Source organism: Carcharhinus amblyrhynchos, chromosome 22, assembly GCF_965287045.1.
Source record: "Carcharhinus amblyrhynchos chromosome 22, sCarAmb.v2.hapA, whole genome shotgun sequence".
In the NCBI taxonomy this organism is placed as follows: Eukaryota; Metazoa; Chordata; class Chondrichthyes; order Carcharhiniformes; family Carcharhinidae; genus Carcharhinus; species Carcharhinus amblyrhynchos.
Genome location: NC_137345.1, coordinates 1348745 through 1365780, shown reverse-complemented (window position 1 = coordinate 1365780; position 17036 = coordinate 1348745). Strand labels below are relative to the sequence as shown.

The 17036-nt window shown below is 46.8% G+C and overlaps 1 protein-coding gene across 4 annotated transcripts in view; it reads left to right on the top strand.

Moving 5' to 3' along the window:
• The window catches only part of tfeb (transcription factor EB), a 114105-nt gene extending 98752 nt beyond the window's left edge, over positions 1 to 15353 (top strand). For 3 of the 4 annotated variants that reach the window (XM_080209667.1, XM_080209665.1, XM_080209666.1), the window contains 4 exons: positions 7830 to 7886; positions 9607 to 9682; positions 11565 to 11712; positions 12954 to 15353. In XM_080209667.1, the coding sequence (XP_080065793.1) occupies positions 7830 to 7886; positions 9607 to 9682; positions 11565 to 11712; positions 12954 to 13355 (683 nt within the window). In that variant the 3' untranslated portion in view covers positions 13356 to 15353. The remainder of the gene's footprint in view (positions 1 to 7829; positions 7887 to 9606; positions 9683 to 11564; positions 11713 to 12953) is intronic. The other variant, XM_080209668.1, reaches the window with a different exon arrangement.
• The last annotated feature ends 1683 nt before the right edge of the window (positions 15354 to 17036 follow it).

Here is a 17036-nt window from a genome sequence, read left to right as displayed (position 1 = left end):
AGAGGGAGCTTTACTCTGTATCTAACCCCGTGCTGTACCTGTCCTGGGAGTGTTTGATGGGGGGACAGTGTAGAGGGAGCTTTACTCTGTATCTAACCCCGTGTTGTACCTGTCCTAGGAGTGTTTGATGGGGACAGTGTAGAGGGAGCTTTACTCTGTATCTAACCCTGTGCTGTACCTGTCCTGGGAGTGTTTGAGGGGTCACTGGGTCTTTGAGATGTGAATCTGAGTTATTCCTGTTACTAACAACTCATACCCTGATCAACACAAAATGACAAAGAAAGAACCAAACAAACAAATATCTGTGTCTCAGTGAGATGTTCCCCTCCTGCTGGCCCAGCCCCAAGAATTAAATATAAAATAAAAAACTAGGCTCAGCAAAAGTGACCATGAAACCATTATTGACTGTTGTAAAAACCCACCTGGTTTTGTTAAGTCCTTATGTTGTTTGGGGAGCGAAATCTACCGTCCTTACCCAGCCTGAGACTCCAAAGCTACAGTAACTTAGTTGAGTTTATACCATCCTCTGAAAGGGCCAAGTGAGACACTCAGTTGTGTTTAAGGTGACGGTTCACCACTACCTTCTGGAGGGCAACTGGGAATGGGCAGTAAATACTGTGCTCTGTCTATTCCTTTCATTGTTTTAAATACTTCAATTCCCAAAGCCTGAGCTTTTTAACCCGAACCTTATCTCCATTTCCTTCAATTTCACCATTCCACCTTCTCACCATGTCCCTTAATCCCAGACTTTGGCAGAAATTCCTCAATGGCTGTTTGAGTTGCTCTCTCCGATCACTTCCTAAGTGATTGCAGCTAATGCTCAGTCATCCTTTCGTTGCAGAACTTCTCTGTGACTTCCCCCTCTCTCTCTCCTCACTTCCTCATTTTCTCTTGTGTTCTACTGGATCTGAAGCCTCAAAAATATCCATTGGAACAATTCCAGCTCCGCCTGTCTCCGAATATCATCAACCCAATTCCTGCAATCTTTGCTGGTGCTTTCAATTTCAGACAGACTGCGGTGAGCGGGGTGCCGGGAACTGGACACAGGAAGTGGTGGGACCGGAATTTCCAAAGTTCCCCTGATCATAAAATCATGGAAGGTTACAGCACAGAATGAATGTAGACAGACTGCCCAGCGTTGACCCAGGCAGTGACCAGCCCAGCCCTGTTCACCTTGGAAAGTCCCCCTTACTAACATGTGGGGGCTTGTGCCAAAAGTGGGAGAGTTGTCTGATAGACTAATCAAGCCTAACATAGTCCAGGTCAAACACGGGCAAGGAAACCTCCTGCTGAACATCACATACCGTCCCTCTGCAGCTCAGAATCAGAACTCCTCCATGTTGAACGTCACTTGAAGGAGACACTGAGGGTGGTGAGGGCCCAGAATGTACTCTGGGCAGGGGACTTCCAGCACCAAGAGTGACTTGGTGGACACAACAGACCGAGGTGACTGGGTCCTAAAGGACATTGCTGTTAGACTGAGACAGCAGCAGGTAGTGAGGGAAACAACGAGAGGAAATAACATACTTGACCTCACCCTTATCAGTCTGCCGGCTGCAGATGCATCTGTCCATGACAATATCGGTAAGAGTGACCATCGCACAGTCCTTGTGGAGACAAAGTCTCACCTTCACATTGAGAATAACCCCCATCGCGTTGTGTGACACTATCACCGTGCTAAATGAGACAGGCTTAGAACCGATCCAGCAACTCAAGACTGGGCATCCATGGGGTGCTGTGGGCCATCAACAGCAGTGGAACCGTACTCCAGCACAGTCTGTAACCTCACGGCCCAGCACATCCCCCACTCAACCATTACCATCAAACCAGGGGATCAACCCTGGTTCAATGGAGAGTGCAGGAGGGCATGCTGGGAGCAGCACCAGGCAGACCGAAACATGAGGTGTCAACCTGGTGAAGCTACTAAACAGGATTCCTTGTGTGCCATGCAGCAAGTAATTGGCAGAACCAAGCGATTCCACAACCAACGGATCAGACCTAAGTTCTGCAGTCTTTCCACATCCAATTGTAAATGGTGGTGGACAATTAAACAAGAGGAGGCTTCACAAATATCTCCATCCTCAATGATGGAGGAGCCCAGCACATCATTGTAAAAAATGAGTCTGGAGCATTCACAGCAATCTTCAACCAGAAATGCCAGGTGGATGATCCATCTCCGCCTCCTCCAGTGGTCTCCAGCATCTCAGATTCCGGTCTCCAACCAATTCGATTCACTCCCCGTGATATAAGAAACAGTTGGAGTCACTGGCTGCTGCAAAGGGAATGGGCCCTGATAACGTTCCGGCAATAGTACTGAAGACTTGTGCTCCAGGACTTGCTGTTCTCCTAGCCAAGCTCTTCCAGTACAGATACAACACCGGCATCTACCCAACAATGTGGAAAATTGCCCAGGTTTGTCCTGTTGACAATAAACAGGACAAATCCAACCCGGCCAATTACTGCCCAATCCGTCTACTCTCGATCATCAGTAAAGTGATGGAAGGGGTCATCGACAGCGCGAACCCCAGCACCTGCTCAGCAATAACCTGCTCAGTGATGCCCAGTTTGGGTTTTGCCAGGGTCACTCAGTTCCTGACCTCATTACAGCCTTGGTTCAGACACGGACAGAAGAGCTGAATTTGAGGGGTGAGGTGAGAGTGACAGCCCCTGGCATCAAGGCTGCATTCGACCGGGTGTGGCATCAAGAGCCCGAGTGAAACTGGAGTCAGTGGGAATAGGGGGCAAACTCTCCACTGGTAGAAGTCCTGATACATAGGAAGATGGTTAGAGGTCGATCATCTCAGCTCCAGGACTTCGCTGCAGGAGTTCCTCAGGGCAGTGTCCTCAGCTCAACAATCTTCAGCTGCTTCGTCAATGACCTTCCCTCTGTCATAAGGTCAGAAATGGGGATGTTTGCTGATGATTGCACAATATTCAGCACCATTCGCGACTCCTCAGATACTGAAACAGTCCATGTTCAAAAGCAACAAGTTCTGGACAATATCCAGGCTTGGGCTGACAAGTGGCAAGTAACATTCGCGCCACACAAATGCCAGGCAAGGACCAGCTCCAACAAGAGAGAATCTAAGCATCACCCCATAACATTGAATAGCATCCCTGAATCCCCTGCTACCAACATGGGGGTTACCAATGACCAGACACTGAACTGGACTAGCCATAGACATACTGTGGCTACAAGGCAGGTCAAAGGCTAGTAATTATGTGATAGTAACTCACCCCCCAACTCCCTGAAGCCTGTCTTTCATTTACAAGGTTCAAGTTAGGAGTGTGATGGAATACTGTCCACTTGCCTGGATGGGTGCAGCTCCAACAACACTCAAGAAACTTGACACCATCCAGGAGAAAGCAGCCCTGCTTGAGTGACACTTCATCTACTGCCTTAATCATCCACTCCCTCCACCACTGATACACAGTGGCAGCCGTGTGCACCATCTACAAGATGCACTGCAGCAACTTAACCCTCAGTCAGCACCTTCCAAACTCACAACCACTACCATCTAGAAGGACAAGATCAGCAGATAAATGGGAACACCACCACCTGGAAGTTCCTCTCCAAGCCTCTCGCCATCCAGACTTGGAAATATATCGGCATTTCCTTCACTGTCACTGAGTCAAAATCCTGGAACTCCCTCCCTAACAGCACAGTGGATGTACCTATACCACATGGACTGCGGCGGGTTCAAGAAGGCAGCTCACCACTACCTCCTCAAGGGTAATTAGGGATGGGCAATAAATGCTGGCCAGCCAGTGATGCCCATGTCCTGGAATGAATACTAAAAGGCCATTCAGTTCTTTGTGTCTGTGCTAGCTCTTTGATATAGCCATTAGTGCCACTCCCCTGCTCTTTCCCCATAGTTCCACAAAGATTGCCCCTTCAGTTATTTATCCAATTCCCTTTTGAAAGTTTTGATTGAATCTGTGTCCAGCGCCCTCTCAGGCAGCGCCTTCCGGATCACAACCCGCTGTGTAAATAAAATCCTTCCCCTCTGTCCCCCGCCACCCACCCCCCCCCCCTACCCCCCCCAACCCCTCCCCCCACCCCAACCCCCACCCCCCGGCTCCTTTGCTTATTGCTGTAACTCTGTGTCCTCTGGTTACTCAGCCTCCCGCTCTGGCAACAACTCCTCTTCGTCAACTCTGTTCAAACCCTTCAGTATTTTAAACATCTCCATTCAACCTTCTTTTAAATAACCCGTTCTCAGTGAATTACTCCAGCCCCTTTCATTACTCTGATCTCTGCATGAAGAGTATTTTTTGGGAGATTAGTGCCTCAGGTCGGCCATGTCCTTCCTCTTTACTAAAGCTAATGTTCGTTCTATCCCCTGATGGGCTGAATTCCTCGAGATTCCTGCCTGGCACCAGAGACCCACCCCCCAAACTCCCAGTCAGCTACCGTCACCTCTCTGCCAGCTGAAAATGGAGCAATAGTGCCACCCTGTGGATTGGCCAGTTGCCCTCTTGTGATTGTTCCAGCGATAAGCAGAACATATCTCCCTTCAGCCTTACTGTAACCCAGTGTCCCCCCCACCGCACCCCCCACACGTACGTACACTCACACACACGCACACACACACACACACAGAGCAGTATGGGTGCACAGCAGACCAGTCTTTTCCCCAGGGGTAGAGAATGCCAGGTCAGTATGTCTGGGGTTGGTGATGAGGTACTGTGGGGCGATGGTTGATGTTTCCTCTCTGGAGGTTTGGTCCAGGCACAGCTGCTGCTGCCACTCAGCCTTTCAAACCAACCTCCAGAAACCTGAAATCCCACTCCAAAATATTGGTGTTCCTTCCTTAACCAATGGGCTGGGTGCATCATCAAACATCCTGTCAGAGAGTTGGTGCAAACCCGATTGGCTGAATGGCCCAAAGGGTGGCACGGTGGTACCGTGGTTAACACTGCTGCCTCACAGCACCCGGGACCCGGGTTTGATTCCCAGATTGGGTCACTGTCTGTGTGGAATCTGCATGTTCTCCCCGTGTTAGCGTAGGTTTCTTCCGGGTGCTCCAGTTTCCTCCCACAATCCAAAGATGTGCAAAGGCGGATTGGCCATGATAAATTGCCACTTAGTCTCCCAGGATGTGAAGGTTAGGGGGATTAGTGGGGTAAATACATGGGGTTATGGGGATAGGGCCTGGGTGGGATGCTTTATCAGAGAGTTGATGCATACTTGATGGGCCAAATGGCCTCCTTCTGCACTGTCGGGATTCTATGAGCAGCCCAGGGGAGCCATGTTTTAATATAATTTGATCAGTTTCTGTTAAAAGTTTTGTGTTTCTGTTACATTGCTCCTTTAAGGGGTTGGTAATGAGTTTATATTCATTTGTTTTACAAAAGAGTAGAGACAGAGTCTCTGTGACCCAGGGGGTGTAGTTAGGAGGCAGAGATCTAGAATCCTGTGAGTGAACTGACTCTGTGCTTTGTTCTGGACTTTATTCACTGTCTGACTTGAATCTGTTCACTGACACCTCTTGAATCACTTTTCCCTTTTGCTGCTCACTCCTGCCTCTTGCTCCCAACACTTCCTCTGGCCTCTCAATCAGAAAGTTGTGGGTTCAAGCCCCACTCCTGGGGAATTCCCTTCTGCCGCTCGGTCAATATTTATTTCTCAATTAACATCACAAAAACAGATAGTCTGGTCATGGACATGTGAGAACTTACTTGGTGCCAATTACTGGCCATGTTTCCTACATTAGAAGTGTGACTACACTCCAGAAGTAGTTTATTGGTAATAAAGTGTTTTATTGTGCTGTGATTGTGAAAGCTGTGATAGAATTATGAGAGATTCTTTTCTTGGACCTCTTGTCTAACACAACACAGCTATTACCTACTGGACTCCTGTCCGATGACCATTACTTCACGTTTCCTCCTTGTCATGTTTAATTCCTCCTTCACTGCACACACATTCTCACACATTCTCTGCTGTCTGAGAACTTTGAGAGATTTTCTAAAAGTATTTCTTTGTGTTTAGAAGGAAATGATGTTGGTTAGGGTGCATTGGCTGAGCTAAGTTCTTCCTCAGTGTATCCACACAGGCGCCGCAGTGTGGTGACTAGGGAATTTTCACACTAACTTCATTGCAGTGTTAATGTAAGCCTACTTGTGACACTAATTAAAAAAGCAAGAATAGAAACAAGTCCACAATCAGCTCTGCAACTCTTCAGGATCAGCCTGGTGTTTCCAGAAACTGAAGGTTTATCCCCCAGACGCTGGCTTGAATAAGACCTGGGAAAGCAAAAAAAAACCCAATGCTTTAATCTTTAATTATTAATTATAAAAATATTGGAAATGAATCAGGCAGTTGGAGATCATGCAATGAAATGTCTGACCAGGAGGTCCTCACATCTCCTAGTTGGCATGGTTCTGATTAAAGGTCTGGAACCCTCACAGTGTCACTTCTCCACTTGCGTCTCAAGCCTCCTAATCTCCCTCTCCAACCAGAACATTTGCTCTGTAATCCTCTGTGTCCCTTAGCGGAAAACAACTCTCCTTTCCCCAATCGTCCTTTCCTCACACTTCGCCCACGTTCCAGTTGTTAAAATACCAGGACTGGGATTTTCCAGCTGCGCTCATTCCAACACTGGAAAATCCCACCCGAGGTCAACGGAACTTTGCATGATTTGCGCCCCTCCCTCCCCAGCCACTGCGAGTCCCATGGTGAGCAGGATGGGGAAGTTTCTCCCTCTGTATCCGCTGTCTCAGGTCTCATAGCGGAACAGCGAGTACTTTCCCTCCAGACTGTACTGACCCTTTTCATACAATCTCAGCATCATGTAGCAAATAAGGAGGCCACTCAGCCCACTGTGACTGTACTGGCTCTTTCAAAGGGCTATCTAATTGGTCCCACTCTCCTGATCTTTCCCAATAGCCCTGTGAATATTCCCCCCTTCAATTATTTATCAGTTCTGAATCATAGGATCCATGGAATCCCTATAGTGCAGAAGGAGGCCATTCGGCCCATCGAGTCTGCACCGACAACAATCCCAGCCAGCCCCTACCCCTTAACCCTCACCTAGCCACCCTGCTGATCCCTCCAAGCTATGCATCCCGGGACAGCAAGGGGCAATTTAGCGTGGCCAGTGCACCTAACCTACACATCTTTGGAGTGTGGGAGGAAACCGGAGCACCCGGAGGAAACCCATGCAGGCACGAGGAGAACGTGCAATCTCCACACAGGCAGTGACCCAAGCTGGGAATCGAACCCAGGTCCCTGGAGCTCTGTGCAGTAGTGCCACCGTGCTGCCGGGAGTCAACTTCCACTGCCCTTTCAGGCAGATCATTCCATGCAACCATAAGACCGTAAAACATAGAAACAGAATTAGGCTGTTCGGCCCATCGAGTCTGCTTTGCCGTTCAATCATGGCTGATATTTCTCTCATCTCCATTCTCCTGCCTTTTCCCCATAACCCCTGACCCCCTTATTAATCAAGAACCTCTCTATCTCTGTCTTAAAGACATTCAATGACCTGGCCTCCACAGCCTTCTGGGACAAAGGGTTCTACTTCCACATTCAACATCACAACTTTCAAAAAATTCTCCCCATTTCACCTCTGGTTCTTTGTTGATTGTCTTTGACTGCTCCACCTGCCTTATTTACTGGATTGAAACACCTCCAAACTTGGAACGCCTCTATTCTCTTCTAAGAATGATTTGTGCTAAAAGGCATTATCTGAGTGCGGTATCCCAGAGGATATTTACTCAGAGGCCCAGGGTGAGTTTTGTTGTGGGCTGTAGGTAGCAGTTGTGGCGTTGTGTGATCGGGTGTCTGCTTTCGGTGATCGTGCTGATGCTTATTTGTCTTTGGCTAGATGCAGAAGCTCGAGCTTTGGCTAAAGAGCGACAGAAGAAAGACAATCACAACCTGAGTGAGTAACCATCTCCCCGACTGACCCTTTACCAATCTGTTCACTTACTGCGAGTCGGGGGGGGGGGGTGCGTTGGGGGGTGAGGTTTGAACCCCATCCAGTGGGAACTGTGCATGAAGACAGGGTTAGGTGTGACTCACTCAGGGTCTGGAGTTCGAGATGTTCCAAACAGCCGACATCTCATCTTTGCCGAATTTCCAGAGTGCTCACTCAGCGCTCTCTGAAGAAGGCCTTGAACCCATAAGCCACTGACCTCTAGAGAACAGAACTGGCATCAAGGGGGCATCTGCTCTGCTTGATATTACTGCAGCTCTGGACTGCCCAGTTTGTGGGCAAGGTGAGGGAGGGAGGCAGAGTGAAGGAGGGGGTACTCAGGACTGCAATTGAAGATTGGCTGTTCCCCTTTGTAGGGAAATCTTTTTTAAAAGAATCTGTTTTTATTTATGCCGGGATTTGGTCATTTTGTCCATCGGCCACTGGGTGAGAGGGGACGCCTCCGAAAGCTGCAGTGTCTGTGCTGGGTCAGAATGAAGGCTGGGTCACAGGGAGACCGAGGGTCAGAGAGCCCCTACCCTCAGCTCAACAACCCCCATCCCTCCTACCCTCCTCCCTGCCCCGCCTACGATAATTACAGTGGCTATGTTCCAAATGGCGTTTGATTTTCAAGGCTTTTGTAAGCGTCTTTTCATTGTAAAAGTGTTTTCATTGTTTGGACTCAGTGATCGATATTGTTCGAACTTTGACACAGATCTGTAGGTAAATAGGCTGAGAGAATTAACACGACCAAAAGGAAAAGTATCAGCAGCAAAATACACAAATAAAATAGAACTGCTCGTGTTCCGGGGCCTTTTATTCCGGCCTTGGATAGCAAATTGATGAGAATGTAACAATCGCCTACCCTTACTGCCCCACGTGTCTGAAGCAAAATGGCACGGGCAACATAAACTCGGTGTTACGAGGCTTTTTAATGGCCTTAATTATCAGCAGGAAAGTTCTGACTCCCCTGGAATGTCCACTAACCTCATGATGTCAGTGTGTGAGATGACGTTAGGATGCGCACCCAGTTTCACTCGCGCAGTTTTCAGGTGGGGTGCGCACCCAATCAGGCATCGTAAAATTCTGGCCCACCTCTTTTATTCGTTGAGATGATTTGGGATATTCGGATACGGGGGGGGGAGGGGCGGGGGGGGGTCACTGGTCCAGGACTCAGACTGTCTCTTTCAACCTGTCCTCATTGGCTGTGCCATCGGGAATCCGCCAACCAATGGCAATGCTCCAGAAAGCCAAACCACGGAGAACTGGAAAATCCCGGCCATCGTTCCCAGAATTTCCAAAACCAGTCAGTCCTGGGAGACTGGAATCTGAGAATTAAATTGAGGTGATGGGGGTGGAGGGTCTATGAAACTGAACGGTGGGCTGACTATCTGGTGTTAATTGAATGGGGGAGTGCGTGTTGGCAGAGGTGTCAAGCCCACACTCAGTTAGAAATGTTACTGTCTCACTGTGAGGGGAGCTGGGCAGAGAGCAGAACACCCACACACAAAAGGGGGTGGTCTCGGCTTCCTGCTGTCCCCTGGTGACCCTCATGGGGGTTCTATAGCAGTCTCAATCTCCTGCCTCAGAGAGGCCATGACCTTCACTGCAGGAATACAGAACCAATTAAGCTGTAGAAATGTATTCAAAGTCCACATTTTCACCTTGATTTTGCTTTTCTCACCAGTCGAACGCAGGCGGAGGTTTAACATCAACGATCGGATTAAAGAGTTGGGAATGCTGATCCCCAAATCCAATGACCTGTGAGTAGACACTTACTCTGCTGATGCCTGGTACTGCTGCTTACGTTTGCTGGAGTGTCTACAAGATGCCCTGCAAAAATTCACCAAAGATCCTTAGACAGCCCCTTCCAAACCCACAACCACTTCCATCTAGAAGGAAAATGGCAACAGATAAATGGAACATCACCACCTGCAAATCCCCCTCCAACCACTCACCATCCTGATTTGGAAATATATCGCCGTTTCTTTGCAGCTGCTGGGTCTGATAGCCTACGTGGAGGGAGAACAGAGCCATCGTTTTGGGTCTGGATGATCCTTCATCAGACTCGGATTTGTCCTCAGTTTGGGCTGGAGCTCAGAGCTCAGGAATTGCAAAGAAGCCACGACAGGATGGATGAGGCATCTCATTGGCCCAGATATCAATAAAATATGATTCAACGTGACAGTGTGTCAGAGAACATGCATTAACATAATTCCATTCGTTAAAGGATATTTTAATGAAAATATGTATAGAGGAGATATTTGGAATGTAAAATACCCTGGTCCAAACTTAAAACTTTCACACTATGTTTTCATGTATTTAGTAGTTATAGACCACAAAGGAGCAGGGAAAATTCAACAAAATACCCTTATCCATCCTTGTCGCTGGTGAAATTCAAATATCTGAACAAGAGGTTGGTCAAGAGAAACTCGCCATCTTAATATTACTGGTCTGCCAATGTCAGGACCATTTTTAAAAATTCATTTGTGGTTCATTGGTATCGCTGGCTGGCCAGCATTTATTGCCCATCCCTAGTTGTCCCTGAGTAGGTGGTGATGAGCTGCCTTCTTGAATCGCTGCAGCCCACGTGCTGTGGGTTGACCCACAATGCCATCAGGGAGGGAATTCCAGGATTTTGACCCAATGACTGTGAAGGAATGATGATATTTCTGAGTCAGGATAGTGACTGACTTGGCGGGGAACTTGCAGGTGGTGGTGTTCCCATTTATCTGCTGCCCTCTTCCTTCTATGTGGAAGTGGTTGTGGGTTTGGAAAGTGCTGTCTAAGGATCTTTGGATGAATATCAGGAGTGCATCTTATAGATAGTCAACACTGCTGCTACTGACTTGCTATTTTATCTTTTTCTACCACCTCCTCTGGCAGCATATTCCAGGCACTTGCCACCCTTTGTGTAAAAAAGCTTGCCTCTTATATCTCCTTTAAGCTTTTCCCCTTTTTCGATAAACCTAGTAATTGACATTTTCTACCCTGGGAGAAATAACTCCGAATATCCAGCCTATCCATACCTCTCATCATTTTGTACAGCTCACCCCTCAGCCTCTGACATTCAAGTGACAACAAACCAAGTTTCTTTAACCTCTCCTCATAGCTAATGCCCCCCAAACCAGGCAACATCCTCGTAAATCTTTTTGCACTCTCTCCAAAGCCTCCACATCCTCTGGTAGTGTGGCAACCAGAACTGTGTGCAATATTTCAAATGTGGCCTAACTAAAGTTCTATACATCTGTAACATGACTTGCCAATTTTTATACTCTATGACTGGATTGATGAAGGCAAGCATGCCATAAGCCTTCTTGATCATCTTATCCACTTGTGTTCCCTATTTCAGGGAGTTGTGGACCTGTACGCCCTGATCCCTCTGTAGGTTAAGGGTTCTGCCATTTACTGCATACTTCCCTCCTGCGTTACAGTGCAGTATGATATACATTTGTGTATTTTACACAAATTCACTATCTCTTTCTGGGACATATTTTATCTGATAATGCCGAAAAGCATTTATTATTCCCCTTGACCCTTCTGGCTATCAGGATGTTTTAGTGATGATTGTGTTTGTTACAAGGTGGTGATATTGTTGGTTTGCAGTTTTCACCTTCACTGAATGCTCAGTCATTGCTTCTGCAGAGATGTCCGCTGGAACAAGGGCACAATATTGAAAGCCTCAGTGGAATACATCAAAAGACTCCAGAAGGATCAGCAAAGAACCAGAGAGATGGAGGGCCAATCAAAGAGGCTGGAGTTAACTAACAGTCACCTCCGCTTTCGCATTCAGGTAAGAAAAGGAAACCACCCCCCCCCCCCCCCCCACGCTGGTCCACAATCATTCGCAATGAAATCCCCCCCACGCTGGCCCACAGTCATTCACAATGAAATACCAGCTGAGGCTTGGAGATGGCTTTCTCTTCACTGGGACACTGATTCATCTCCCCTGCTAGATACTGAAGTACATAATCACAGTTGCCACCAGGAAGGCAGTAGCAGTGTGGTACTGTCACTGGACTTGTAATCCAGAGATCCTGGGTAATGCTCTGGGGACCAGAGTTCAAATCCCACCACGGCCAATGGTGAAATCTGAATGAAATAAAAATCCTGAATTAAAGTCTAATGATGACCATGAAACCGTCTTCGTAAAAATCCAGCTTTGACAAAGGGTCATCTGGACTCGAAATGTCAGCTCTTTTCTCTCTTTACAGATGCTGCCAGTCCTGCTGAGATTTTCCAGCATTTTCTTTTTTGGTTTCAGATTCCAGCATCTGCAGTAATTTACTTTTATCTCATAAAAATCCGTCTGGTTCACTAATGTCCTTTAGGGAAGGAAATTTGCTGTCCTTACCTGATCTGGCATACATGTGACTCCAGACCCATAGCAATGTGATTGACACCCTCTGAACAATTAGGGATGATCAATAAATGTTGTCCTAACCAGTAATGCCCACCTATAAATGAATTTTACTGAGGGAGTGCTGCACTGTTGAAGGTGCTTTTCAATGAAACACTAAACTGAAACCTTGTCTGTTCTGTCACTAAAAGATTACACTGCTTCTATTCTAAAGAAGAGCAGGGAGTTTACCTTGCTGTCCGAGGGGATATTTGTCCTCATCCAACATTACATCCAGATAATCTGTTTTTAGTTATGTGTTAGGGGTTGTGGGTTTTAAGTGAAAAAAAAATTTGGTTTGCACGTGTAGATTCAAAGTAACACACGACAGATTTATTGAAAGAGATGTTTTCTGCGCAAAACAGAAACTGAAACTAAACATCTTAAAGCAATCATGCAACCACTTAAATATTTAACACTGGTCATTATCAGTTTGTTTATGGGACCTTACTTTGTGCAAATTTGTTGCTTGTTTCCTATGTTGCAATAGAGTACATTAAAAAAAACACTTAATTTTCTGTAAGGTACTTTGGGACATCCGGAAGTCACAAAAGGCAATGTGACTTTTATTAATATTCTTCCAATATTAATAAAATTTCTAATGGCAGCCATTTTGTTTTGGTGACCACACGCAGGAACTGGAGATGCAAGCTGAGGCACATGGATTACCCACCATCTCACCATCGGGGCTAAACACAGCAGAGCTCAGTGGCCCCTCCATCAAACATGAGGAAAACATCATGGACTCCTTTCAGCAGCAGCACCACCTGCAGCCTCCTCAAAGCCAACTGGATTTTACTCAATCCCTTGAGCTTTGTGACAGCTCGCTGGGTTTCACTGACCCCATCAGCCAGTTTACTGACCTCACCTTCAACATTCCCGGCAGAAAGCAGTACCAGCTGGACGACATGCTGATGATGGACAACACGGTTTCCCCCCTGGGCAGAGACCCCTTGCTGTCCTCGGGGTCACCTGGGGCTTCCAAAGCGAGCAGCCGAAGGAGCAGCATCAGCATAGATGACACTGACATCCTGTGACACACAATGTTTGGCAACGCCTGAAAGCACACACATACAGAATATAACTATCGGATGGGTGAGACGGGCTACGCTCGCCTTCTGAGGTTTGGGAGTTGTTGTCCTGAACTTCTACTGAATTTTAAGAATGTGTCAAAAATTTTTCTCCTTCTACTGGATCTTCTGGGCTTGAAGACTTTCATATTCTCATGTCATTTTGCAGACCATATTTTACAGTAATTTTGTGTGGCTAAGCTTCCCTCCCTATTGAATAGTGACATTGGTGGCCAGTGTAATTTATATGGATGATTCCCGTTCCTGAGAGCAGCATAAACACCAAGAGTTTACACTCCTTTCCGGATCTCTGAGATATTCCTTTCTAAGAGATGCCATGGCTCCTACCTTCTGTTCACTGTTTGAAGTTGTAAAAACCTCCCAGATTTCAGTGAAATGTTTATGTGGGGATGAGGGGGAAAAGGTTTCCAGGTAACATTTCAAAATTGAATTTTCAGGACACTTCTCCAGGAATGGTTAAAATTCCCAAAGTGTGTTTGTGCTGAAGAAGCTTTTGGTTCTGTAACTGAGCCATACAGAATAGGAAGCCTTAGATTGCGTCTCTTGTCTACCCGCCTCAGCTGAGTTGGGTTGGGGGGGAGACAGTTGTGCTTGGTTTCTCTGGGCTTGTTCCTGATCATTACCCAGTGACTCCTCAATACCCATACAGTGCAAAATGGGGTGAGCCCACATTCTCCTGCTTCCTGCTTCTGCTCTTTATGTTCACCCATCTCTGCTCCTTAGGTAACTTGCCTAGTCAGTGGTCACTTCACAAGTGAGCTTGTCACTTCACCAGGTCAACCGAGAAAATTGGAAATTTCAGTGGCTCTGTTAATATGAAATTGAGACCATTGTGTTTCAGAGCAAAAGCAGGGGCTGTGGGAATGGGTCGGGATGTGTTTGCTCTGCATTTTCCTGCGTCGTTTGCCAAGTTAACTTCCCTGAATTTAGGCAGAGAAAAGTCACCAGCTGTGAGGAGCAGGTGGGGGCTTTAATCTCAACGGCAAAGTTGCATCTGTTAATGCAGTTTGCACATAATTTTAGTGGCTGGTCCAATCTCTGAGCAGCAAGGATCCCAGCCAGGTGAGGCTCAGGTAAGTGACAAAATAATTTCTGTGAAAGCGATTTGAGGACGATCAGGAGAGAGACCTGGAAAAGTAGGAGAGCCGTATTTATCCAATTCCAGTTTGAAAGTTCACCCGTCCCTGCTCCTTAGGTAACTTGCCTATTCAGTGGTCACTTCATAAGTGAGCTGGTTGCTTCACCACCCTTTCAGGCAGCGCTTTCCAGATCACAACTCGCTGTGTAAACAAACAATTCTCCTCATTCTCCCCTCTGTCTTTTTTGTGAATTTGCCTTAACTCTGTGCCCTCTGACCTTTCTGCCATTGGGAACAGTTTCTCCTTATTCACTCTATCAAAATTTTCATGATTTTTACATCTTTGAGGAACATTGCTGTTCCTTCACTGTTGATGGGTCAAAATCCTAGGATTCCTCGCCAATGGCACTGTATCTATCGCTTTGCAACATAGATTGCAGCAGTATAAAGAGGCCACCACCTTTTAGGCCTTACCAGTGGTGCCCACGTCTCATGAATGAATTTTTTAAAAATTAAAGAACCTCCTCTGCCCCCTCTCCAAGGCCAAGATGTTCTTCCCAAAACTGCAGTGCCCAGAACTGGGGCCAAATGAGTGTTTTAGAATTTTATAATCTTTGAAATTTGTCTCCTACTTTTGAGTCCTGCTGACTAAAGGGTGAATGTACTGAATATCCCAGGAATATCAAACCCTGGAACACGAGAATTTGCCAACAGCAACAAGAAATGCTGGAAAATCTCAGCAGGTCTGACAGCCTCTGTGGAGTGAGAATACAGCCAACGTCACCCAGACTCGAAGAGTCATCCAGACTTGAAACATTGGCTCCAACCTCTTCCCCACAGAGGCTGTCAGACCTGCTGAGATTTTCCAGAATGGTAGGAAGGACTATTACTTACGTGGCGAAAAACTGCAGCAGGCGACGGTGCAGAGGGACCTCGGGGTCCTTGTGCATGAGTCGCAAAAACCCAGCCTGCAGGTGCAGCAGGTGGTCAGGAAGGCGAATGGGATGCTGGCCTTCATAGCGAGGGGGATTGAATATAAAAGTAGGGAGGTCTTGCTGCAGCTGTATAGGGCATTGGTGAGGCCGCAGCTGGAGTACTGTGTGCAGTTTTGGGCGCCGCACCTGCGCAAGGATATTTTGGCCTTGGAGGGAGTGCAGAGGAGGTTTACTAGGCTGATACCGGAGTTGAGGGGGTTGAGCTATGAGGAGAGGCTGAATAAACTAGGCTTGTACTCGTTAGAGTTTAGAAGAATGAGGGGAGATCTCATTGAGACGTATAAGATGATGAATGGGATGGATAGGATAGAGGTGGAAAGACTCTTCCCGCTCAAAAAAGACAGTAGGACTAGGGGGCACAGCCTCAAGATAAAGGGGGGGCGGTTCAGAACGGAGTTGAGGAGGAACTTCTTCACTCAAAGGGTGGTGAATCTCTGGAATTCTCTGCCCGTTGAAGTGGTGGAGGCTGCCTCGCTAAATATTTTTAAGAAGCGGGTTGATGGGTTTTTGATAAGAGAGGGGATTAAGGGTTATGGGGAGAGGGCGGGAAAGTGGAACTGAGCCACGACAGATCAGCCATGATCTTATTGAATGGCGGGGCAGGCTCGAAGGGCCAGATGGCCTACGCCTGCTCCTATTTCTTATGTTCTTATGTTCTTATGTTTGTGTCTCATATTGCAGAATCTGCAGTATTTTGGCTTTTAACTTTCTAACAGAATAGCTCAGGAATATCAGGTTCCCAATAATACATAATTTGTCATCAGTTGTACACAATTCCGTGTGTGTGTTTGTGCATGTTTATGTATGTGTGTGTGTGCGTGTTTGTGTGTGTGTATGCACGCACACGTGTGTGTACAGCTTACACATGGATTCATGTGTACACACATCCCTAAAGCAATAACATTCTCCTGGCATAGTATCATCAAAAATAAGCACAAATTCCATTGAATTAAGAGTTTTGTGCTGCATTCCATGTAAATATCACAAGTGGGACATTCTGTGCCTCCCCCACAACCTGTGGAACATTGTCAGTAATTCCACAAGACAAGGAAAGTCCGCTTTGGGACCTCAATCCCAACAGCAGGATGTGTGGATTTATGAGCTGCTGCCAATTTACTAAAACCTCCCTCAGTAAGCAGCCTCTAATTGGCCTCAGGATGTGATCAGAATCAGAATTGAGAAGTGGGATTGATGAGGTTGAATGTAAGTGTTCCAGGTCTCGGATGACTCTAAGCAATGTCACAGCCATCTAGCTGGTTTACCAAAAGAAATGCCTTATAAAGACAGCTTTAAAATGGAATCGTCTCAGTGAATTGTCACATCACTAAGAACACTGATTTTCAATGTTGGAGAGCTGGAAGTGATTCACCTTAAATTAACAGATTGAAGTCTCTATGTGTTTAAGCTCAGCCAAGGAAAAAGTGATTTGTAATATTACCCTCATATGTTGTTGAGTAAATTGTTCCATTCCCTTGAGGAAAATGGTAAATTGCAGAAGCCTGAGGGTGGAATCATAGATTCTCACAACACAGAAGGAGGCCATTCAGCCCATTG